We start from the raw sequence: 19,456 nt of genomic DNA on the forward strand, positions 1-19,456 counted from the left end.
ACAGTACGTTAGAAAAATCCCCTTTCCTCTGCCACCAGGCTCACGCAGCCAGGCAGTGGTGTCCGTCGGTAAAGTGCGTTACCAAAGAAAAGAGACGGAGAACGGGCGGGAGCGGTGGAAGTTACTCACCTGGAGCCCTCCAGGAGAGAGGACAGCCCGGGAAGGGCCGGCTGCCGCCCGGCCCCGCGCCCGGCCCGGCCCTGCACCGGCCGCCGGGGGCGGCAGCGGGCGGGCGGGCGGCGGGAGGGGCTGCGGGGCGGGGAGGGGCGCGGGCGCCGGTCGCTCCTCCCGGGGAGCCGTGCCAGCGCGGCGCCGGCTCCTTCGGCACTTGGCCCCGCGCTGCTCAGCCCGCCCCGGCCGGCGCAGCCGTGTTGCACCGACCCCGGGGCAGCCGCCCCCTCGCCGGCAGCCGCGGGGCGGCGGTGCCATCGCGGTGCCCGGCTCCCCCCGCCTTTGTCGGCGGCGCTGGCGGGCAGCGGCGGTCGGTCGGTCCGTCCGGGCGCGTGGCTCCTTTGTGTACAGCAGCTGCTCCTGAATGCGGAGGCAAAGCCCGTGGCTTGGCACTGAGCTCTTAAAAAACAACAGCCCTCCCTCCTGCCCTGCCTCCTCCCGCCCAGGCGGACGGGCACCCACCTGGGCTCCGCCGCCCACCTCTCCTCTCCTCTGCTCTCCTCCTTGTTTACCTGCACTTTTCCGTCGCTGTCCCCCGCCGCCTCCCGGCCCTCGTTCGTCCCCGCTCCTCGGGAAGGCTCGGCGTCCCGCAGCTCCGGTCCCTCGGCGGTTTGCCCGCGCCCCAGCCCCGGGGAAGGCACCTGAAGGTGGATCTATTAAACCTCCCGGCGGTTTCTCCAAGTGCACTTCTTGGACCAAAGCACCGGCATGGATGTAAGATTTTACCCGGCTGCGGCGGGCAGCTCGCTTCCCGGAGACCCCTCCAACCTGGACTTTGCCCAGTGTTTGGGTTACTACAGCTACAACAAGGTGATTATTCCCGCGTGTGTTAATTCCTCGTGCTGCTGCCAGGGCCGGTTCCCCGAGAGCCGGAGTTTGGGCTCCGTCGGGGCGGGGAGGCTGGGGGATGCCCGAGAGCCCGAGGCGGCGGGGTGCTGCGGCGGGTCCCTGCGGGGCCGGGGGACGCCTGTCCCCGCAAAGTTGGAGGCGGCGAGTGCCCGCGGGGCCGGGAGCGGCCGGGCCGCCTCCCGCCTGCTGCCGGCGGCGGGGCTCGCCCCGGGGGAGCCGCCTGCCAGGCCGCAGCCGGCCGCTGCCCCGGCCCGGCGCTGGGGCGTTCCAGTTCCGAGCGAAACCCGGAGAGACCCGGCAGTAACTTTAGGGTGCGAGTCCCTTACCCCGCGGGCAGGGAACAAAAGGCGGCTTTCCCAGAGCGCAGCCCGGCGCGGCCCCGGCCGGGACCGGCGGAACTTTCCCCCGGGCTGGAGCCGGCGCGGCTCCACGGGCAGAGCCCTGATGGAGCTCGGGCGTCCCTGCGAGGGACGGGACACCTCCCTCTGCTCTGCTCTTATGTGTGATTCCGGCTCCGTTATGGCCGGATTGTACCGAACAGGAGGGTTATCTAAAAGCACATCAGCCGCTGGCACGGGAAGGTAACAAACGGTTCGGTTTGACGAGGATTGTCAGAGAAGTTGCATTACCACTTCTCTCTATCCACACTTTCTCTGCGGCATGTGTAGTTTGTGGAGTAAACATTACAGCCGGAAGCAATAGTTATTTCCCAGTGTCTACCTTCATTTACAACAATATGTTTTAATAATACGGGGATGATTTGTTTCACAAATTATCCAGATCTGGGAAAGGCAAAGTTAAGAATGACACTGTGACTCACGCTATTTTGAAAAAGACTTAGTTGTTTGCACTGTGATGTGTCAATAGCACATTGAGCTATTAGCACTGGGCCCTCACACATGCACATAAAGATCCCTTTCACACTGTGTTTTTCCTGGTGCTATGTTTGTCCAACCTCTGGGGCCTTTTGTGAGGCACTGTATGAGATGCTGGGGAGGAGAAGGGTGCTGAACAAGGTCTAAATTTATGTTAAAACCTGTTTTTTTTAGAACCCTTTCCAAACGAGTAGATAAAAGTTTGATGAGTTACAAAGATGACTTTGAGAAGGAGAAATAATGTGGGCTCAAATAAGGAGGTTCAGTAGCTGAAGAAAACTTTATTCTGGAGAAACTGCTTCTAAATAGATCTCACGCATGTACTTTTCTGTTGCTCTGAACGATAACCTCCATCTCTGCTGCTGCGGTGTTCGAGTTTGTCGGTGCTGATTTGGTGGCTGCCTCCCTTGGATCCGTTTTCTCTGGAGATGCGGAGCAGCGTTCCCCTGAAGCGTGCACAGCCCCTGCCTGGCGCATGCTCTCTGCGCTGAGGCTGTTAGCATGCTGCTTTGTTAGTAGTTAATATAGAAAGACACAGGAGCATGAATTAAAGATGAAATGTCAACCTTAACTTTGAATGCTGCTAAGGACTTCAAGAGCTCTAAAATGCATAGTTAATGTTCACTGTTGTCTGATATGACAACTAATTTTGGAAACTTACAACACTTGCTGACAGACAGCATGCTTACTGTAAATTTCACTTATTCAGTGACTTTACTGTGTTATGCATAGTATGCATTTTTTCAGGCTCTCTTACAGGTTACTGTATGAGTTCTTTTTTATTTTTTTATGTCCAAAATCTTGAATGGCTTCTGAAAACCCGTGGTTTATTGTGTCCATTAAGCTGCTGCAAATGCACAGTTATCTATAACCTTTTGACTGTATTTCCCTTCATCATACAATGAGAACAGAGCACACATTCAGAAAAAGTCGAAAGTAACTAACTTTTGACCTATTCAAAAACACATTTCAGTTGCTGTGCTCCTGAACATAATTTTGGCAAGTATCTTGTAGGCCAGGCTTCCAATCTGCAGCAGAAAATATTTTAATTAACAGAATACAGCTCATGATGCATGTGTCTTATAATAGATATCTTTGTATGCAAAAGGCCAGATCCAGAGCAGACTGACACAGGCAAAGATGTGTTGCTGTGAGCTCTTTGGCTCAGCTGGGAAAGCAGCAATGTGGTGTACAGGTGTTTCAAGGACAGAAGAGGAATTTGTGAATGAGTTCCTAGAAAGGAGGATCTTAACTGTGTTAATCTAATCTCATTTTCTGCATTGTTTATAATCTGTAACTACAGGAATCATTGTAAGTTGATTTTTTTTTTTTTTTTTAATTATTCTGGAAGAAGAGTACATTTATTTTGAAATCTTTCCTCCCTCCCTTGCTTTCTATCTGTTCTATCCTTTTCCCTATGTTGCTGAGGAAGATAAATGATTACTCTGTTAGGCACTGAGATGACCAGAAGGTACAGAAAAAAGAGTTGAAATATTTACTCTGCTGAAGTAAAAGGGAGAGCTGTTATTGATTTCACTGGGGACAGTATTTCACCTCAAGTCTTTCTGAAACTCATTTGAGTATCCTGCCCACTCATCCATGCCTGCTTCATTGTTAGGAGCTGAATCCATGTTCTCCTTGTGACAGTGACATTGCCTGTGACAACTGCTGGGAAGCAGGAATTGTGATGGCAAGAGGAAACAACGATGCATAGTTGTATATATGTGCAAGAGCAGAGTTATTTATCTGAAAATATTCTCAGGATCATTAAGACCTACAATTGATGGCATCTGGCCTGCCTGTGGAAAACTGTATCTTGTATCACAATGTCTAAAAACATTGAACATAAAGCCTTTTCATGCAAATGCATTTTGCCCTGCGAGACAGTGCTGTCTTCCACCTGCATGCTTTAAACAGGTTTTCCCAGGACTGTGCAGTTTTTTCCCTTTTGTGGGTGCAGCACAGGCAGACATGCGGCACACTGACCCATGAATGCCCAGGCAGGGCTCGGGATCTCGCCTTGCCCTGGGAGCAAGGGACTAGCAGTGGCAGGGGAACTGCAGCTTGAGTCCTGGGCTTGTAACCACACATGCTTGGGAGCTTTCCTGGCCCATACCTGCAGGTACTCTTCAGTTGGAGTCTTTCTCCACAAGTGTTTTTTAAGGGAAATATTGTGCTTTTGAAATTGGTTGTCAATATTGGATAAGTAGACCTAAGGGTAGGGGATGTCATCTGGGGTGTTTTTTTTTTTTTTTTTTGGGTGAGCATTAGTTTTGAGTATATGACAGGCATTTGAAAAGGGACTAAAGTACATAAGTATCCCTGCCATTATTTGTAGTACAGCAGTTTCTAGAAGATTCCAGATTGGGATTATTTGTGTTAAGATGGTGTGCAACATGGAAAACACATGTAAAGAGCAAAAGAGGATGTAAAGACACAGAAATACGGTCATTTGTCCAAGGTTATGCAGTTGGTCACTGACATAATCAGGGCCACAACTAAGGTCTTCTGAGATCCAGTCCAGTGGTTTATGCTGAATCTCATTTATTCTGATAGGATTACTTACATGTTTAAAGTGAAGCATGTGCTTAAGTGCTTTGCTGGATCAAGGCCATATTTGATAAGTTTTCGGTGCTGGTGTGAGAGTACATAACTTGACCCGGTATGTGTCTGGCTGGTGGTGGTTTGGGATAACAGCGATCCACCTCTGCTTTGTGGAATTGCACAAGTGAAGGCATGGTCTGCCTGTTTCTGGAAGACTCTTGCTGCAATGTACTAAAAAAATTCACCAAAAAATAGCTATAAAAATTACAGAAAGTTGAAAGAGACCAGCTGTTGTAAAACATTCTACTTCTGTTTTGAGCCCTTTTATGGTTCTGCAGATGGAGAATGATTGTGGACATTCGCTATGGTTGAGTAGTTTTTTCTAAACAAACTTTTTCATTTATTGAGTAAATTACATGTCTTGTACTAAAAATATTTAGGGAGCTACTATTCATCATAGCAAATACATTTTTTATTAAAGGAACCATAATTCTTGTAATGTAATTTGGAAAAGGAAACTCCAAAACCTAAAAATGTACAACTCAGTGCTTGAGTTATCATTATATTAAATTCCGGAATCATTACTTCATTATTTAGCTGTCTATATTTTATAATGTTTATCTCTTCTACACAGATTATCCTTGAAGGATACAGATTTCAAACATACATACCTTAATTCAGGCACTAGCATACATACGTGAAGGTCAGAGCTTGATGTTTTTGGTTGAAATATTTTGCATTTTACAAAGGAAGCTCAGGAAGGTTATCGTGTTCTTCCCGAGGTAAAGCAAAGACAGCAGTAGTTTAGTAGCATGCTAAACTGGGGCTGTAAGTCATTCCTATTAGTGTGTGTTGTTAGGAAAAAATGGATTACAGTTATGCAAACGATTGAAAATTACTCTTCTTGCAAATTTAGTGTGGCTATATGTGCATAGGTTTTTCTTTCATATAGCAGATGGTGAGAGACAATGGGTGCATCTCTGCTGTTAAGATAGAAAGCTCTATGCTCACTCATCTGCCCTGCGTATATGCTAGTTTACATCTGGGCTGCGCTCTGATGCTGACCGGATAGTCTCTGGTGACTGGAAGCTGATGTGTGCTGTGGTCATGCGCGTACCTACAGTCTGACCATGACAAAGGTGGCCCCAGGTGATGGGAGAGTGCCAGAAAGCACCAAGTAGCTCCCACAAAGCCAGAAAGCACCAAGTAGCTCCCACAAAGTAGACAGTAGAGATGCATAAGCACAGACACAAATATGGGTCTTGCTGGAGGCAATTTAAGTAAGGGACTGGAAGCTTTCAGTTGCGGTATCAACTCAGTGAATGCCATTTTATCTTCATTTCCCATTGATCTTCTGGCACATGTGCCAAGTGTGCTGAACTGCTTCTTTCCCAACAACCCTCTCCTGCCTCTGATATCTCAAAACCTCAGGACTATGCAGGCAGCTACTGCTGGGGAGCAAAAAAGTTCCCAAAATATTTGGCTGTGCAATCCAGCACTAAAAATATTGAATATATGATTCCCAGTGCTTGGAAGAGGAAGTGCAATGATCAGATGAGTATGTCCACAAGAATACGAATTATAATTGGTACCATCACCACGGCTTGCGTTACGCTGTTTTTCAGGAGCAATCATCCCACGGGTTTCGTGATGTACTGGAAGAGCTAGCTGTGAAAGGAAACCCCTGTATGCCGAAGGCAGCAACTGTGCAAGAATCTATGTTGCTCAGAATGAGCACGTGTAATGGTGATACTAACTGGATTGTACAGTGTACCATTTTTCTGTTGCTCAAATAATGCAGCTCCTATACTGAACGTACCATTTGTTATCAAGACATAAGGAGTTGGTTGTACACAGTATACTTAGTAGAAGTAGATTTTTAAAAATGTTTTTTAGATGTTTTCATTACAATGGTTTACAGTTGTATTAGTTGTAATAACGTACAGTAATATATGGAAAGTTTGAGTTTAATGCTTAGAGGTAATCTGGAGTATTTATGGTATGTGTGGAAATGACTAGTGGGTGTGTTTTAAAATAATGATAATTTGTGGCAATCACAACTGTGGTGTGTGTATGAGATGGACATGGACACCCACTCACACGTCTGGCTCTAGAGTGAGGAAATACTGACTAAATCCCCTGTATGACAAGAGCCTTGTTCCCATAGCATCGCCTACATCAATTGTTGTACCTCATGCAGAGGTACTGAGTCCAGCCTAACCCTATAGTGAATTATTTTGAATTTCTAGTAAAATCTGAAACAGAAACACAGGAAATAACGGCTGATATTCTTTGGCAGATACTTGAGATGAGAGTAGCTTGTGTCCAGTGTAAGTTGTGTGACTCATTTGTTGCACTTTTGTGCAGTGTCTGGCAAAGTGAGGCCAGTCAAACTTTGACCTTTGGGTTGTGCTGCAGGCTTTTATTAAATTTACAGTTAATACATGCCTATATATTTGTTGAATTCTGACACTCCCTAAAAACCTAACTAATGCTATTGAATGATTATAATCTAATTTAAGAGGAGAAGAATTTGTACAGCACTAATCCTACCTTTTTATCTGTAATCACATTTCTACTGCTGTAAAATTAAGTACTGTTATACAGACCTAATGGCAGGGTTGAATTTTCAAATGCTTCAAACTCTTATCTGATAGCCGTCTTCTATCCTGTTACCTGTCTGTGTGATGTATTTATAGAGTGCCAGTCACCATAGTATCTTTGCGATGATTGCTACCAAAATTGAGAACTCTGAGGTGAAAATCTAATCAGGACTTTAGATAACAATGTCACACAAGAGCCTTCTGGTCTTTGCCACTGTGCTCTGTTCAGATGAAGACTTTGATGAGATCATGCTTGCTGCCGTGTTATTCATTATTTAGTTTTGTAACAAGATTTCTGTTTCATATCTTTTTCACTGCGTGTTAGCACCTGTCAAACCAATCCAAATTCTGTTTTGAATGCATTCTTTCTGTTTGTACCTGAAACAATATATTGAAAAATACAGGCATTACAGGGCTGCTGAACTAGCAAAACCAAAAGGGGAGACTGTCATTATACAGCTGCTTCTGCCACAGGTACCTTGGATATCCGAACAGATGTTTTCATGAACTTTTTCAGGCACTTCATGATAATGGGCAGAAACGGTGAAAATACTATTTTCATCACATTAAAAATAACTGAGTTTATGAGCAGAGTGCTGGAGAAACGATTGACCAGTGCTGCAGACCCAGGTCTGTTGGAAAAGGTGTGCTACTAAAACTAGACCAAATTAGTTTATTATTGAAAATTAAAAATGTTTTAAACAGTTCATCTAGTTTTCAGTTTGTTTGTATAGTTCATGTGCCAGTTATTGGCATCAGTGTTCACTGTTTACTCCTGCACAGCCAGTTTGCCCAGCAACTCTCATTTTGTTGAAAAGCCCTCTGTAAGTATCAGGAGGGAAAAGGAAAGCAGTCCATTCTCAAAAACTGCAAGTTGAAAGTATCCCTTAATATCCCTTGAAGCTTGATTTAAAAAAAAAAAAAAAACCACTATAAAAAATCATGGATAGAAATCTACTTCCCCACCCCCCCGGCACTTGCATCTCAGCTTTGTTTATGCTCATTGGAGACTGATTCAATGTGGGCATCTTTCACTTACTTATATGGGCATTAGATCAGGCCTCCCTTGGGATTTCATGGGAGAAATTGTTATCAATTCATGTTCTATTTTTGCTGTTGTAAAGTTATAGCCCTTCTTACTGTCTGGGTCACTATGACTGTATATTATCATTCCTGGCCAAAGACTTGTGAGAAACTAAGACTAAGCTTTATGGAAAAGTGTGGGTTGTGACATAGTGAAGTTAAAAATGAAGGGTGTGTTGGGATGAAATGCCAGGATTTGAACTGGAAACCTCTGAAGTAGGGGATCTGTTTGTCTTCTGCTTTTTTTTTAATTTTTTTTTTTTGCTGTTGTTGGCATGACCTTCTCTGCTACTGGCTGAGATGAGCGCTGCAGAGGCAATAGCCTGGATATCTGCTCACTTTCCTCAGCTGCTTTACAAAGTATGTAACTGATGATTACGTAAAATCATCATGTTAAAGCAGAATATTGCTTGAACAGACACATTTACGTTTGGATTTTCTTTTCTCTATGTTTAATATTCTTAAGAGTTCTGATCAACTGGGCAACCTAACAAAAGGTTGCAAATATGTAAAATGACCAGTATGGTAGGATTTGTTGAAAACGAAGTCTACATGCAGATGTTTTGGGTCACTTGAAGCGAGTTGTCTTCATCTCTCAGTTTGTTTTTTTTTAAGAAAGTTTTTCAAGAGAAAGTCTTTTGTGTTTAACACTCAAAGTGGATATAGTTTACATTGTAATTCTGTAAACAGTTAATATGAGAGAAATTAGGGATCTAAAAACTAAATAGTTTTAGATATACAAATTAATAAAGTATTAGTTCTTTTGTTTTGGGGTGTTTGTTTTGTTTTGGGTTTTGTTTCTTCTTTGCAAGGAACCCATGAATGGAAACAACCTGAGCTGTATGAATCGTCCTTTCTATCCCAATAGGACAAATTCTGTATTTTAAGTCACTGAATTATATAAAGGGTTGTAGGTAGGTTCAGGACATATTTAACACCTCAATATTGGTTAACTGTCTAATTTTGATATGAAAAATTGTGTTAAAACCATGCAAAAATCAATTGCTGCATAGTGGAGTGGCTTATTTTCAGGCAGATCATATTTATCTGCTGTTCTTTTTATGCTACTTCTTTACAGTCATATAGCTTATACAGATAGTTAAATTTTGAATGGTTTAGGATACTGTTGTTAGGATACTGTTGTGTAGGATACTTTGTTGTTAGTAAAAATGCTTTTGTTAAACTGTACCTTTATCAGTAAACTATTTTACTGACACAGGATTAGCAGTCCTCTATTTTTTAAACAATTTATTTTCTTAAATAAATAAGAATTTGATTAGGTGTGGCAAAATAGTCATTCTGTTTGCTTTAGTAGGTTAGTGCTGTTACTTTTGTGGGTTCTTGGTAAGTGTGTGGTTGAAATGATGATAATAATAGGCGGACATGTAAATTTGGGGATATCATGGTATTGATTTGTTCTAGTGAAGAACTTGATAGTTGTGGTTTCCTGCCACAACCCAACGTGGTTCTTTTTTTCTCCTGTTGTTTTGCTTGATATGGTTTGAAATACATTAACCTTACATTTTTTTTTTTTTTAAAAAGCCTACTCTATACAAGTGGCAAAATAAACAGAATTTTACAATGCATTTTCTGCTCTTTTTCACAGCAGAACTGTAAGTAAAAACAAGACTGATCTCAAGACTGTACACTGGACATACCACCAATGTAAATACATTGTGAGGTGCAAACACGGGAGATTAATTTAGATTTGTGCTACAAAGTAACCCTTAAAGTAAACAATATGTTTCTACCTATGTGACTTTCTGTGGTTTTCTCAGAGTGTCTGGTAACTGTATTTCAAATGATAAAATGAAGTGATTTGCATCAATTTGTTTTGTCCTGCCAAATAATTTACAAGTGCAAGTTATTATTAAATAAAGGTATTTAACAGATGTTTCTGCTGTCCTTCTGACATTTTAAAAAACTGCCTGAAGTTATCTTTACGCTCCCGTGGTGGTGCAGCTGAGACCCAAGGAGTGTGGGTGGAGGGGTAAATCAGACGTTGTGTCACACAAGGCAGCCTGGCTTCCTGAACGGTGACTTGCGTCACCGCTTCCGTGATAGAGATCTACCTGCTGTTCATGACGTAGCAGAAGTGATAGTAAGGAAAGCCGCCTTTGTCTTGTTTTCGTACCTTGGTCTAAGCCTTTTTTAGCGTAATAGCTTTGCGCTGGGATCTTGGATGATGTTTGTAAGGTGCGCAGGGTTTTGTATGGCTTGTTAAAAATACGTGATTGTTGTTTCAAGGATTCGACAAGCCGTACATACGTACATTCTCAGTTCTGATGGTTGTCTTACCTTGGTCTTTTTAAAGTAATGTTTGAATCAGACATGTGCATCAGTGGCTTCAATGAAGTGTTTCAGTCCCTCGTGCTCCCCCAGTCATCATGCCTTATGGAGATGATGACTTGCTTCTGAGATTTTGCCTTTGTGGAATCAGCTTTGTGGGTGCCTTTGCTGTGAGAGGACCCTTGGAGAGTGTTCTGCGTCAGCACATTCCTTGAGCAGCCTTCTCTTGTCCCCTTGGCTCTGCTGCCTGCTTTGGCTTGGACTGGTGGCTGAGGGCACACAGCAAAAACCTGAAATTCTTGGAGCCACCCACAACTGGGACAGAATTTCAGCTGACATGTAGCTCTGACTGAACAAGGCAAAAGGCAGGCAGTGTAATCTAGGGCTAGATATAATCTGGCAAGATTAACCAAAGATCATATGTAAGGAAAGCATAACAGTTTGTTAAATAACTACTCAAGTAGGCAAACCAATAGCACTTCAGTATTTTACATACACAGATTTGTGGTACGTCCAGTGTACAGCTTAGAGATCAATCTTGCTTTTCTACCTGTAATTCTCAAAAAAAAACAGCTATAAAATTGTATTGTGAGCTTCTGTGTTTATTTTGCCTCAATCTGCAACTAAACTTGCCCAGTTTAAGTAACAAACTGTTTTCCTAAATTTAGTCAGCAAACAACTTGTGATAGGATAGCAGCCTTTTCCTGTCTTCTCTGTTAGAAAGTGTTTGAGTAAGGATGGTGAAGATTGGCTTTGACTTCTATCAGCACAAATATATTGCTGGCGATAACATATCATACAAGTATGCTGCCTATCTTCCTCTATTCTTGTCTTTAGTAAATAGTGGTTTTTCAAGGAAGGTCTCAGAATTTGCCCTTCTGTTAATAGTCTGGTGGAGAGTTTACATACCAGAAAAGAATCCCGATTCTTCACTTGATAACATTTTAAAGGGTTTTTTTGAGCTTTGTGTTGGTTTTTGTGAAGAAAATCAGCAGCTGTTACTTGTAATACATGTAACTAATAAATGTTGAATCAAAAACGTGACTCTTGTACAGTCACACGTTTTTAAAGTGCAGACAAGTATGTATTTGTCTGCTTCAGTTGTACCAATCTTCAGTTGCTTGGAAATGTGGGCAGAGGCTGTTTGCTACTGTGCAGGATACATACATCAGGATACGTACATCTTCTTTGGAGATCACGGGGCTCCTTATCATTGCTTCTAACTTTTGGATTGCTAATTAACGGAATTCCACTATAGCTCTCTCTGCATCATATTCCATGTTATTTGTGTGTTTATGCAGAATTATTTCTTAATAATAGTTTTTAAGGTTATTCCATCATGATGCATAAGATATAGTGATGATAAGGAGCTGGATTCATATTATGACTAACTGCAGGTGAACATTATGTTGTTATGCCTCATTCTCAGTGCTTCTGTGACTCAAAAATTATAATAAACTATTAAAATACCATGACATCAACAGAGTATTTAAAATGCATATGAAAGGATAAAGTCTAGAAATCATAAGAATATAATAGCTATCCATATAATTTTAGACTATATAAAGTATTTGTAGATCTTCTGAGTTTCATTTATTCTCTGCATGAGTGAGAACTGATGTCAAGCATACACCTTGCTTTCTGCCTCCCAGATGTAACCTTTTTCTTTTAAAATAAATGTGAAAGTAAAAAAGGAGGAACAATTTCCATGGAGGAAAATCAGTTCTGGTCCTTCAGAATCATGAACTCAGATTGATACTTTGCAGCTACAGTGAGTACAAGCAACACACCACAAATCAGGCACAGAATTTTGACAGAAATCTTTGATCTCCTACTTCTTTTTAACTACATTTTTTCCATTTCTTCTTATTTTGTCGAGTCTTACTGTTTTACTTCACCTTCCATGCTGCTGTGGTAGGAAGCAGTCATTGCATTCTCTGTTGCCAAAGGAAATGGCCATTTGTTGATTTAGAAAAAGAATAGACATATGACTGTGAAACACCTTAATGAGAAAGAGGGAATGGTGGCTAGGGAACACTGCTAAATATTTACCATTTGTGGATCAAGTATTTTCAGTCTGCTCAAGTTCCTAGACTTCCTGCAGTTCTGGGTGGTGTTTGGTTTTTGTTGTGTTTTTTTTTTTTTTGGGGGGGGTGGGGGAGGGCAAGGGGAGTGAGAAGAGGGTGAGAAAACATGTTATTCGCATTTAAAGATTTCCTATGCATTTTGGAGAACTGATCTTTGGTTCTCATTTGATCGAAAGAAAGAAACAAGTTTGTCTTTGCTTCTCCATTCAGTTAGCTTACGGCACTCGAGCAAAGGAGCTCCTATCTGCAGCCTTTTTCTGAAACTCTCACTGCCAGGGATCTTTGAATGTAGAAATAAGAAATAACAAGATTTTAGATTACGAATCTCAGTATGTATGCTAGAGCAAGGCCAGTTGCTTTATTGATCCCAACTACTGAAGTTTTCCCTGTGAAGATGATTTATGTTTATCTTAAAAAACCACAAACAATCAATGAGACAAACTGAACTTCATGTAAGAACTGATTTAAAACATACTCAACTTTTTCTTTTTCATCCTTACTTTCTATAGTCTTCTATGGATTCAAAAGAAATGGGTGCAGTCCTGCTCTTGCACATAGGAGTATACCCTCTTTGAAGAAGGGAGATGTTTCTGCTTTTGAATTGAGCTCCATAAACTTGCTGGAAAAAATTCAGCTCAGAGGATGTATTTTGAAGTAGTAGTTTCTTGGGCACTGAACCGTTCATTTTCTAAAAGGATAAAGCCCCTTCTTTGTACTTGCTGACAAAACAAAGGAATCGGTACTGATATGTTATGTGGGGACAGGCTGTAATGTTGGTGTTACCCTGGCTGCTGAAAAGCACCAGTTCTATCTGGCCTCTCGTCCTTACCGGAAGCAACACGTCTGCCTCACTGGAAATCACAAAAATGGTCTCCAATTGGTTTTGTCTGTGCTTTTACTAAATAAATGAACCATTATTATGTTTTCTCCAGCTTAGATACCAAACTGCAGCAAATGAAGCAAAATGCTACAATCAGCTGCTTTGAGTTGGGAAGGTCTAGATAATCTTCATCTCTGAAGTGTGAAAGAACTGACACATAAAATTGCAGATCTGGCAGCAAAGACTTTTTTTTTTTTTTAAAAGTAAGTACCTTACAGTTGGAGAATTTATTTTTCTTAAGAAAAGAAGACGTAAGAGACCTGAAGTATCTATGCTTTAACAGTAATACTGGAAACATCAGGATGAGAGAGAAGACAGTGCTGTTACAAGTGTGGCTGTATAAACACTGGCTATTAGCTTAGACTGGGAATGGGAAGAAAGCCTTTGTCTTCCAGAGGGGTGAGGTGCTGAGGCAGCCTTCATGTAATCGTGGGCACAAAGGAGCAGTAGTCACTTTTGAGGCTGAGTTTATGCTAAATGTCCCATACTGTGCTTGGCTGAAACAGGGACCATGGTGTTGATTGTACTTTTAATCTTGTTTAACATGGTTCTTTAGGCTTCATGTTTACATTCCGAAACATATGATATTGACGTTGTGTTATGCACTCTGTGATCCCAAGTAAGTCTCTGATTTGGACAAAGCAGCCATAGATGTGATAGTTACTTACAGACTCAACAACAATTCTGGAGTTATGTGTAACAGCTAGTAAAGAAAATTTGTGTCTAGAGTCTAATTTTATAGTGGAAAACTATTATAAATGAGTTTTACAGATGCTGGGGAGTTACCTAGTATCTGTGAACATGGGGAGATTACTTACTACTTCCTTCAGAAATGGCGTGCTTTTCCTTGGTGGGGAGGGAAAGGCCTTTTATGTCTGGAAAGGACATTTTTGTCTGGAAGAGGTGATGGAAAAATCTGCATCTAGAAGCTTGACAGTCTGTAGAAGTGTGGTATCAAATTATTAGATGGTTTGTCTTGATGTGGGTGTTTTGAGAGTGCACATCAGATGATCATCTGCTTCCTTACCTCCATGCTCTGCTAACTGGTAACTGCCTCAGTTCCATGTTTCTAAAACTATTCTGGTCTTGTGGATCTGAACGAGATCTTCATTTTCAAAAAGTGTTTGGACAGGGGAGCTAAGCAGCCTTTCACGGAGGGATGTGAAACACTTGCAAAAATTTGCAGCCCATCTTGGTATCCATTTGTGTTCTTGAGCAATGTAAGTCTGTTTCTTTTCTCTAGAGGTCATAAAAATTGGAAATTATGACAGTGGATACCTTTATTTTGCCTTTAATCCATGAAGACAGAGTATGTAGTCTTGTTTGTGTAAAAAGTTCCATCTGCCAGCACTGTTGTAAATATTCCAGCCTAGGAAGGAGCAACTACTGCAACTGTGCAGTTCTTTGCAGATATACTTCTCCACCCCAAGTCTGGACACTTAATTACTCATAGCCTGACCTGATTCATTTGTGTGGCAAAGAGAAAACTTGGATTCCCTCATACAGTTGGTATTTTCTGCCATTGTAGAACATAGCCTCTTCATTTTTAAATTTAAACAAAATTGTTGACATAACCAGTTGTTTTTATGTATATGATAAAAGTGGAATTACAGTGGAGTAAATTAAGGATTACTTAAATTATGCATTACTAGTTAATATCAAAGGTATATAGGTGCAGCATAATTCCATTCTTTCAATCTTTCCTTGAAAAGCCCAGTTTATAATCCTATTTAGGTAGCAAATTGATGCATTTTACACAACCCCTTATATCATTTTACGGAGTATTTGTACTTGCAGACATAGTGATGAAATACATATTTTTGGCTAGAGTTGCAAGGATATTTCTATCTTAGCTTAATTTTACTAAATCAGTAAATTAATTTAAAAGGAATTCAGTTCTAAAAGAGCTGTTGTGTCAATTTTCTGTAAGCAAATTAGAAGTTTTTGAGAATGCAGCATTCCCAGGAAATATGCTTTACACTTTATCCTATGATGTTCATTTGTATCTGTTTTTAGTCCAGTGTACAAAAATAACACCATGATTTCTTACCTACTCGTACAGGGAAATTTCTACTGTCCTCTATGATTATTGCTCTCATTGCTCTTATGATTTTGTGGGGTATATTTTCTTTGACTGGCCTATTATATGATAGAAAAATGTAGGTTGCATGTTTGTTCATTTTAAACAAAGATTATTTGATGATTTCCTGAGATGGTCCTCTGGTTGGAGTATATAAAATTGAAACTTCCTCCAATTCATTTTCTTTGAAACGTTGCATTAAATAAGGGTAAAACTGAGCAGAAGTTGTATGTCAACAAACAGTATCTTGAGAATTCTTCAGCTAGAGTGGAATCAGTTATTGTTTACAAAAGAGATGGCCCAAATGTGTGGTACAATAGTCAAAGACCTGGTAAATCATAGAACTTTTTGACAGCCTCTCATTTGTAGCACTGAGCATGGTAAGCTGATGTTTTTGGAAGCGATCATTCGGATGAACTGGTTTTGAGTCTCAGACTCAAGAAATCTGTAGATTAATTTCCGAAGTGCAGAAGAATTTTGAAAGTAGCAAATATCTGCTAGTTCTGAGGTTTTTAAGAATTGGATGGCTCTTTCTGGACACCAGTAGCCTCACTTTTAGAGGTCTGATTATTTGCATTTGCACCATGATTTCCTGGGAATTACTGAACTCTGAAACGTGCTGTGAAGGTTTGCTGCTTGGTAATAAGACAGCTTGAGTGCAAAAGTCTTATTGTCAAGTTTCATTGCTACTGTTTCTTAATATGTCCTGGGACAGGTACATAGTTTTGTGCAGTATGCATTTTTTTAAAGAAGGTTCTCGCTTTATCTTTTATTGAAGTGTGGGTTCATTTGTTGTTGGAGTTAAACTTTGAACCAGTTGGCTATAGCTGATGTAAAAGTTTTCTTCAAAGCCTCAGTTATGCAGAGTAATGATTCTTCCTACTTCAGCTGCTTAATACTAACACTAGGATTTTATCTGAGATATGGGCTGACTGGCTGGGAAGCAGATCTGTTGAAAAGGACCATCGGATCCTGTTGGATAGCAACATAAATCAAAAGCCTGGAGCGAGTTCATGGAGAGCCAGCAAGATGGTCAGTCCCTGGCATGCTTGCCCTGTGAGCAGAGGCTCGGGGAGTGGTACTTGTCCAGCCTGGAGAAAGGAAGACTTCAGGGGACTTGACAGCAGTGCCAGTACCTGCAAGGAGATGGAGCCAGGCTCTTCAAAAGGGTGCATGGTGGGAGGATGAGAGGCAACAGGCACAAGTTGAAATGAGAGGTTCAGACTGCATATAAGGGGAAAAAAAAAATCACTTTGAGGATAATAGGGTATTGCCCAAAAGGGTTATCTCTGTCCTTGCTGGTTTTTAAGACCTGACTGACAAAAAGCCCCAAGCAAGCAGTTCCTGAATTCAGCATGGCCTGTGCTTTGAGCAGAGGTTGGATTAGAAATCTCCTGATGTCCCTTCCAACCTGAACGATCCTATGATTGCACAAAGGTGAATAGGTAGCAAAGATTAATTTGATTCTCCCTGTGCTGTTGTACAAAAACATGGATCTGGAAGAGTGGCATTGTTTCACCCTTTGCCTGGAAGGCCCATGCAGTGGGAGAACCAAACGCTTATTTCATATTCAGGATAGCTATCGTAACTCCGTTGGTGAAGAGTTTGCTTTCAAGTTGCAGCACTAGGATGGGAGTCCCAGTCCTGGAGGGTGGGCATGTGCCTGCTGGTGTGAGCAAGCTGCCAAGTCTGACCTGTCTAGAGCAGATGGGTTTAATACAGCCAGCTGGATACCTCTCCCATTGTAGTTGCATATTAATTCATGACATCCTAAAATAAATGATTTTTGTTTAGCTCCATAGAATCTTGCTGTAAGGGATTGCTAGTTTGAGCCCATCGGTTTGGTTTGGCAGATGTAGCAGTGTAGAAAATAACAGTGCGTAAAGACTGTTTCTTTCAAACTCCAATCTGGAATATGTGTCGCTGGTACCTGTTAGCTTTTTATATATGTGACTGGTCTGTTGCTTTTATAACTAAGTTTTAGAGTTCCTTCTTTCTTTCTTCAGAATCATAGTCATGTGATAATTCAATTTTTATTCTCTATAGTACTCTTTAGAAAAATTCATCCAGAGGAAGGTAGTTCAAGCACCAGGATTTCCTATAAACCCTGTTACTTTTGACACATAGAAAACAAATCACAGTAGTTTAGCACAAATTTGGAGATGTAAAGTAGTTTTCCCAGAAAATAGAACTTTGTTGTGCACAACATTCATGGAAGAATGTTTCCCGAAGGAAGCTTTTAACTTAAGTAGATGTTAATTACTTCATTCTTCAGTTCTTCTTCTTCTCTAATTTGATGCCAGTTGCTGGTCGCGTGAAGGCTAAAGTGCCCATGTGCGAGAGGAATGGGGAATATGGTGAACTTTAAAATCATACATCGAATAATTTGATACTTTTTAAAGCCCTGGTTCCAACCTACATCTTTGTGGTATGTAATGGTACCCAAAATGTTTGCATGCAGTAGGGTGTTTTGGATTCTACGTTTAAGACACTAGAAAAGTATCTGATTTTCAGAGGATGGATATTATAGTTATGAAAATTAAGCCCTTTAAAATGTCACATGTCCATGTCCAAAGGCCTCCCCCTTAATCACCATCTGTACTGTGATAAATTAAGCATTGACTGTTTAGTGCAATCTGAGAATAGGAAGGGTAAGAATCATCATCGTAGTGATTCAGATCATTACTACAAGAGAGCAGCCTAATCAAATTGCTTTGTTGTGGGGGGGGGGGGGGAAGACCCAAACCCTAAAATTGAAAAGAACTTGTGATTGTCTTCCAAAACCAAAGATTTCACTGTCTTTGAGATCTACTCCAAACATTGAAAGGAGTAGTAGGTTGAAAAGAAAATATCACCACTTTCATATCTTAGTACATTTCAAAGAAGCTTTTTTTTTACTATTCTTATGAAAGTATTTTATAATCACATCAGTTTATTAGTTAGAAATAATTAGCTTTTCCAGCTTTAGAGACATTAGTCACGGAAGTCCTAGAGAATATTGACCAGGATTTCTTACATCTGGCAAAAACATGGTGCTACCTTTCTGGAAATGGAGCTTTCCCTGTGTTCTTTTGTATTAGTCAATAGAAACCCTCTTGAAACAGGATACTCATCAAAGAATGTTTTATGAAACAGAAAAACAGTACTCATAAACCCTGTTGGATTCCAAGAGTTATTACATTTTACATCATATACAGTTTATTTTTCCAGATGCCATAGTTCAAAATAATGTATTTTTAATACTACTTGTAGAATTCTACAGATTCATAATAGCACGTGACACGTTAATATCCTCTGTGACATCCTACTGGTCATATCCAACTGTGATAAACAGTTGTATACGCTATAAAAGTGACATCTATTATAAAAATAAGGATAATGCAAAAGGATGCAAACAATCCCTTAAATTTGTAAAGACTGTTACAAATATTGAATGTTAATTTGAAGGAAAAAGTACGTGCTAATGCTAAGTTTATGCCTTCAGTTAATAGTCCTTTATTCCTTCAGGAAAAAAAAAATCAAGCAGCTATAGTTTAAATGAATTTAATGAACTGCAAAGACTGGCATTTTCACTATAAAAGTCACACTTCATTTAATGAAGTAGTTAAATATTGATGCTATATTAAAATACAGTCTGAATAAAAATGGCAATATGGTTTTCAAAATAGGAACTTGAGCTGTTTTTTTCTTGCTATGTTGAAAATTTCATGAACTGAGAAAAGGGAAATACAGGAGAATATCTTCATAATAAATACAAAGCACTTTGTTGAAATAACATTGAAGTTGAAAGACACCAACCTGTAAAAGCAAGGAAGTTAAGTCACTGTACTCTTAACTCGGCCTCTTTGTGCTTAAGCAATGAATCTCTTAAACAAATGGATCCAACGTTATCACCACTCGATGTGCAATATTTTCTAAAATTCCTGAAAATGAAGACAGATTGTAACCCTGTGCTACAGGTGGCACATAAAAGACCTAGCCATGTGTTTACCCAG

General features: G+C 40.8%; 1 protein-coding gene across 2 annotated transcripts in view; it reads left to right on the forward strand.

The window, feature by feature from the left end:
- The first annotated feature begins 879 nt into the window (after nucleotides 1-879).
- Nucleotides 880-19,456, forward strand: part of TOX3 (TOX high mobility group box family member 3) — a 74,874-nt gene continuing 56,297 nt past the window's right edge. For both annotated transcript variants that reach the window (XM_068411538.1, XM_068411539.1), the window contains exon 1: nucleotides 880-981. In XM_068411538.1, the coding sequence (XP_068267639.1) occupies nucleotides 880-981 (102 nt within the window). The remainder of the gene's footprint in view (nucleotides 982-19,456) is intronic.

This window comes from Nyctibius grandis, chromosome 12 (assembly GCF_013368605.1).
Source record: "Nyctibius grandis isolate bNycGra1 chromosome 12, bNycGra1.pri, whole genome shotgun sequence".
Lineage (NCBI taxonomy): Eukaryota > Metazoa > Chordata > Aves > Nyctibiiformes > Nyctibiidae > Nyctibius > Nyctibius grandis.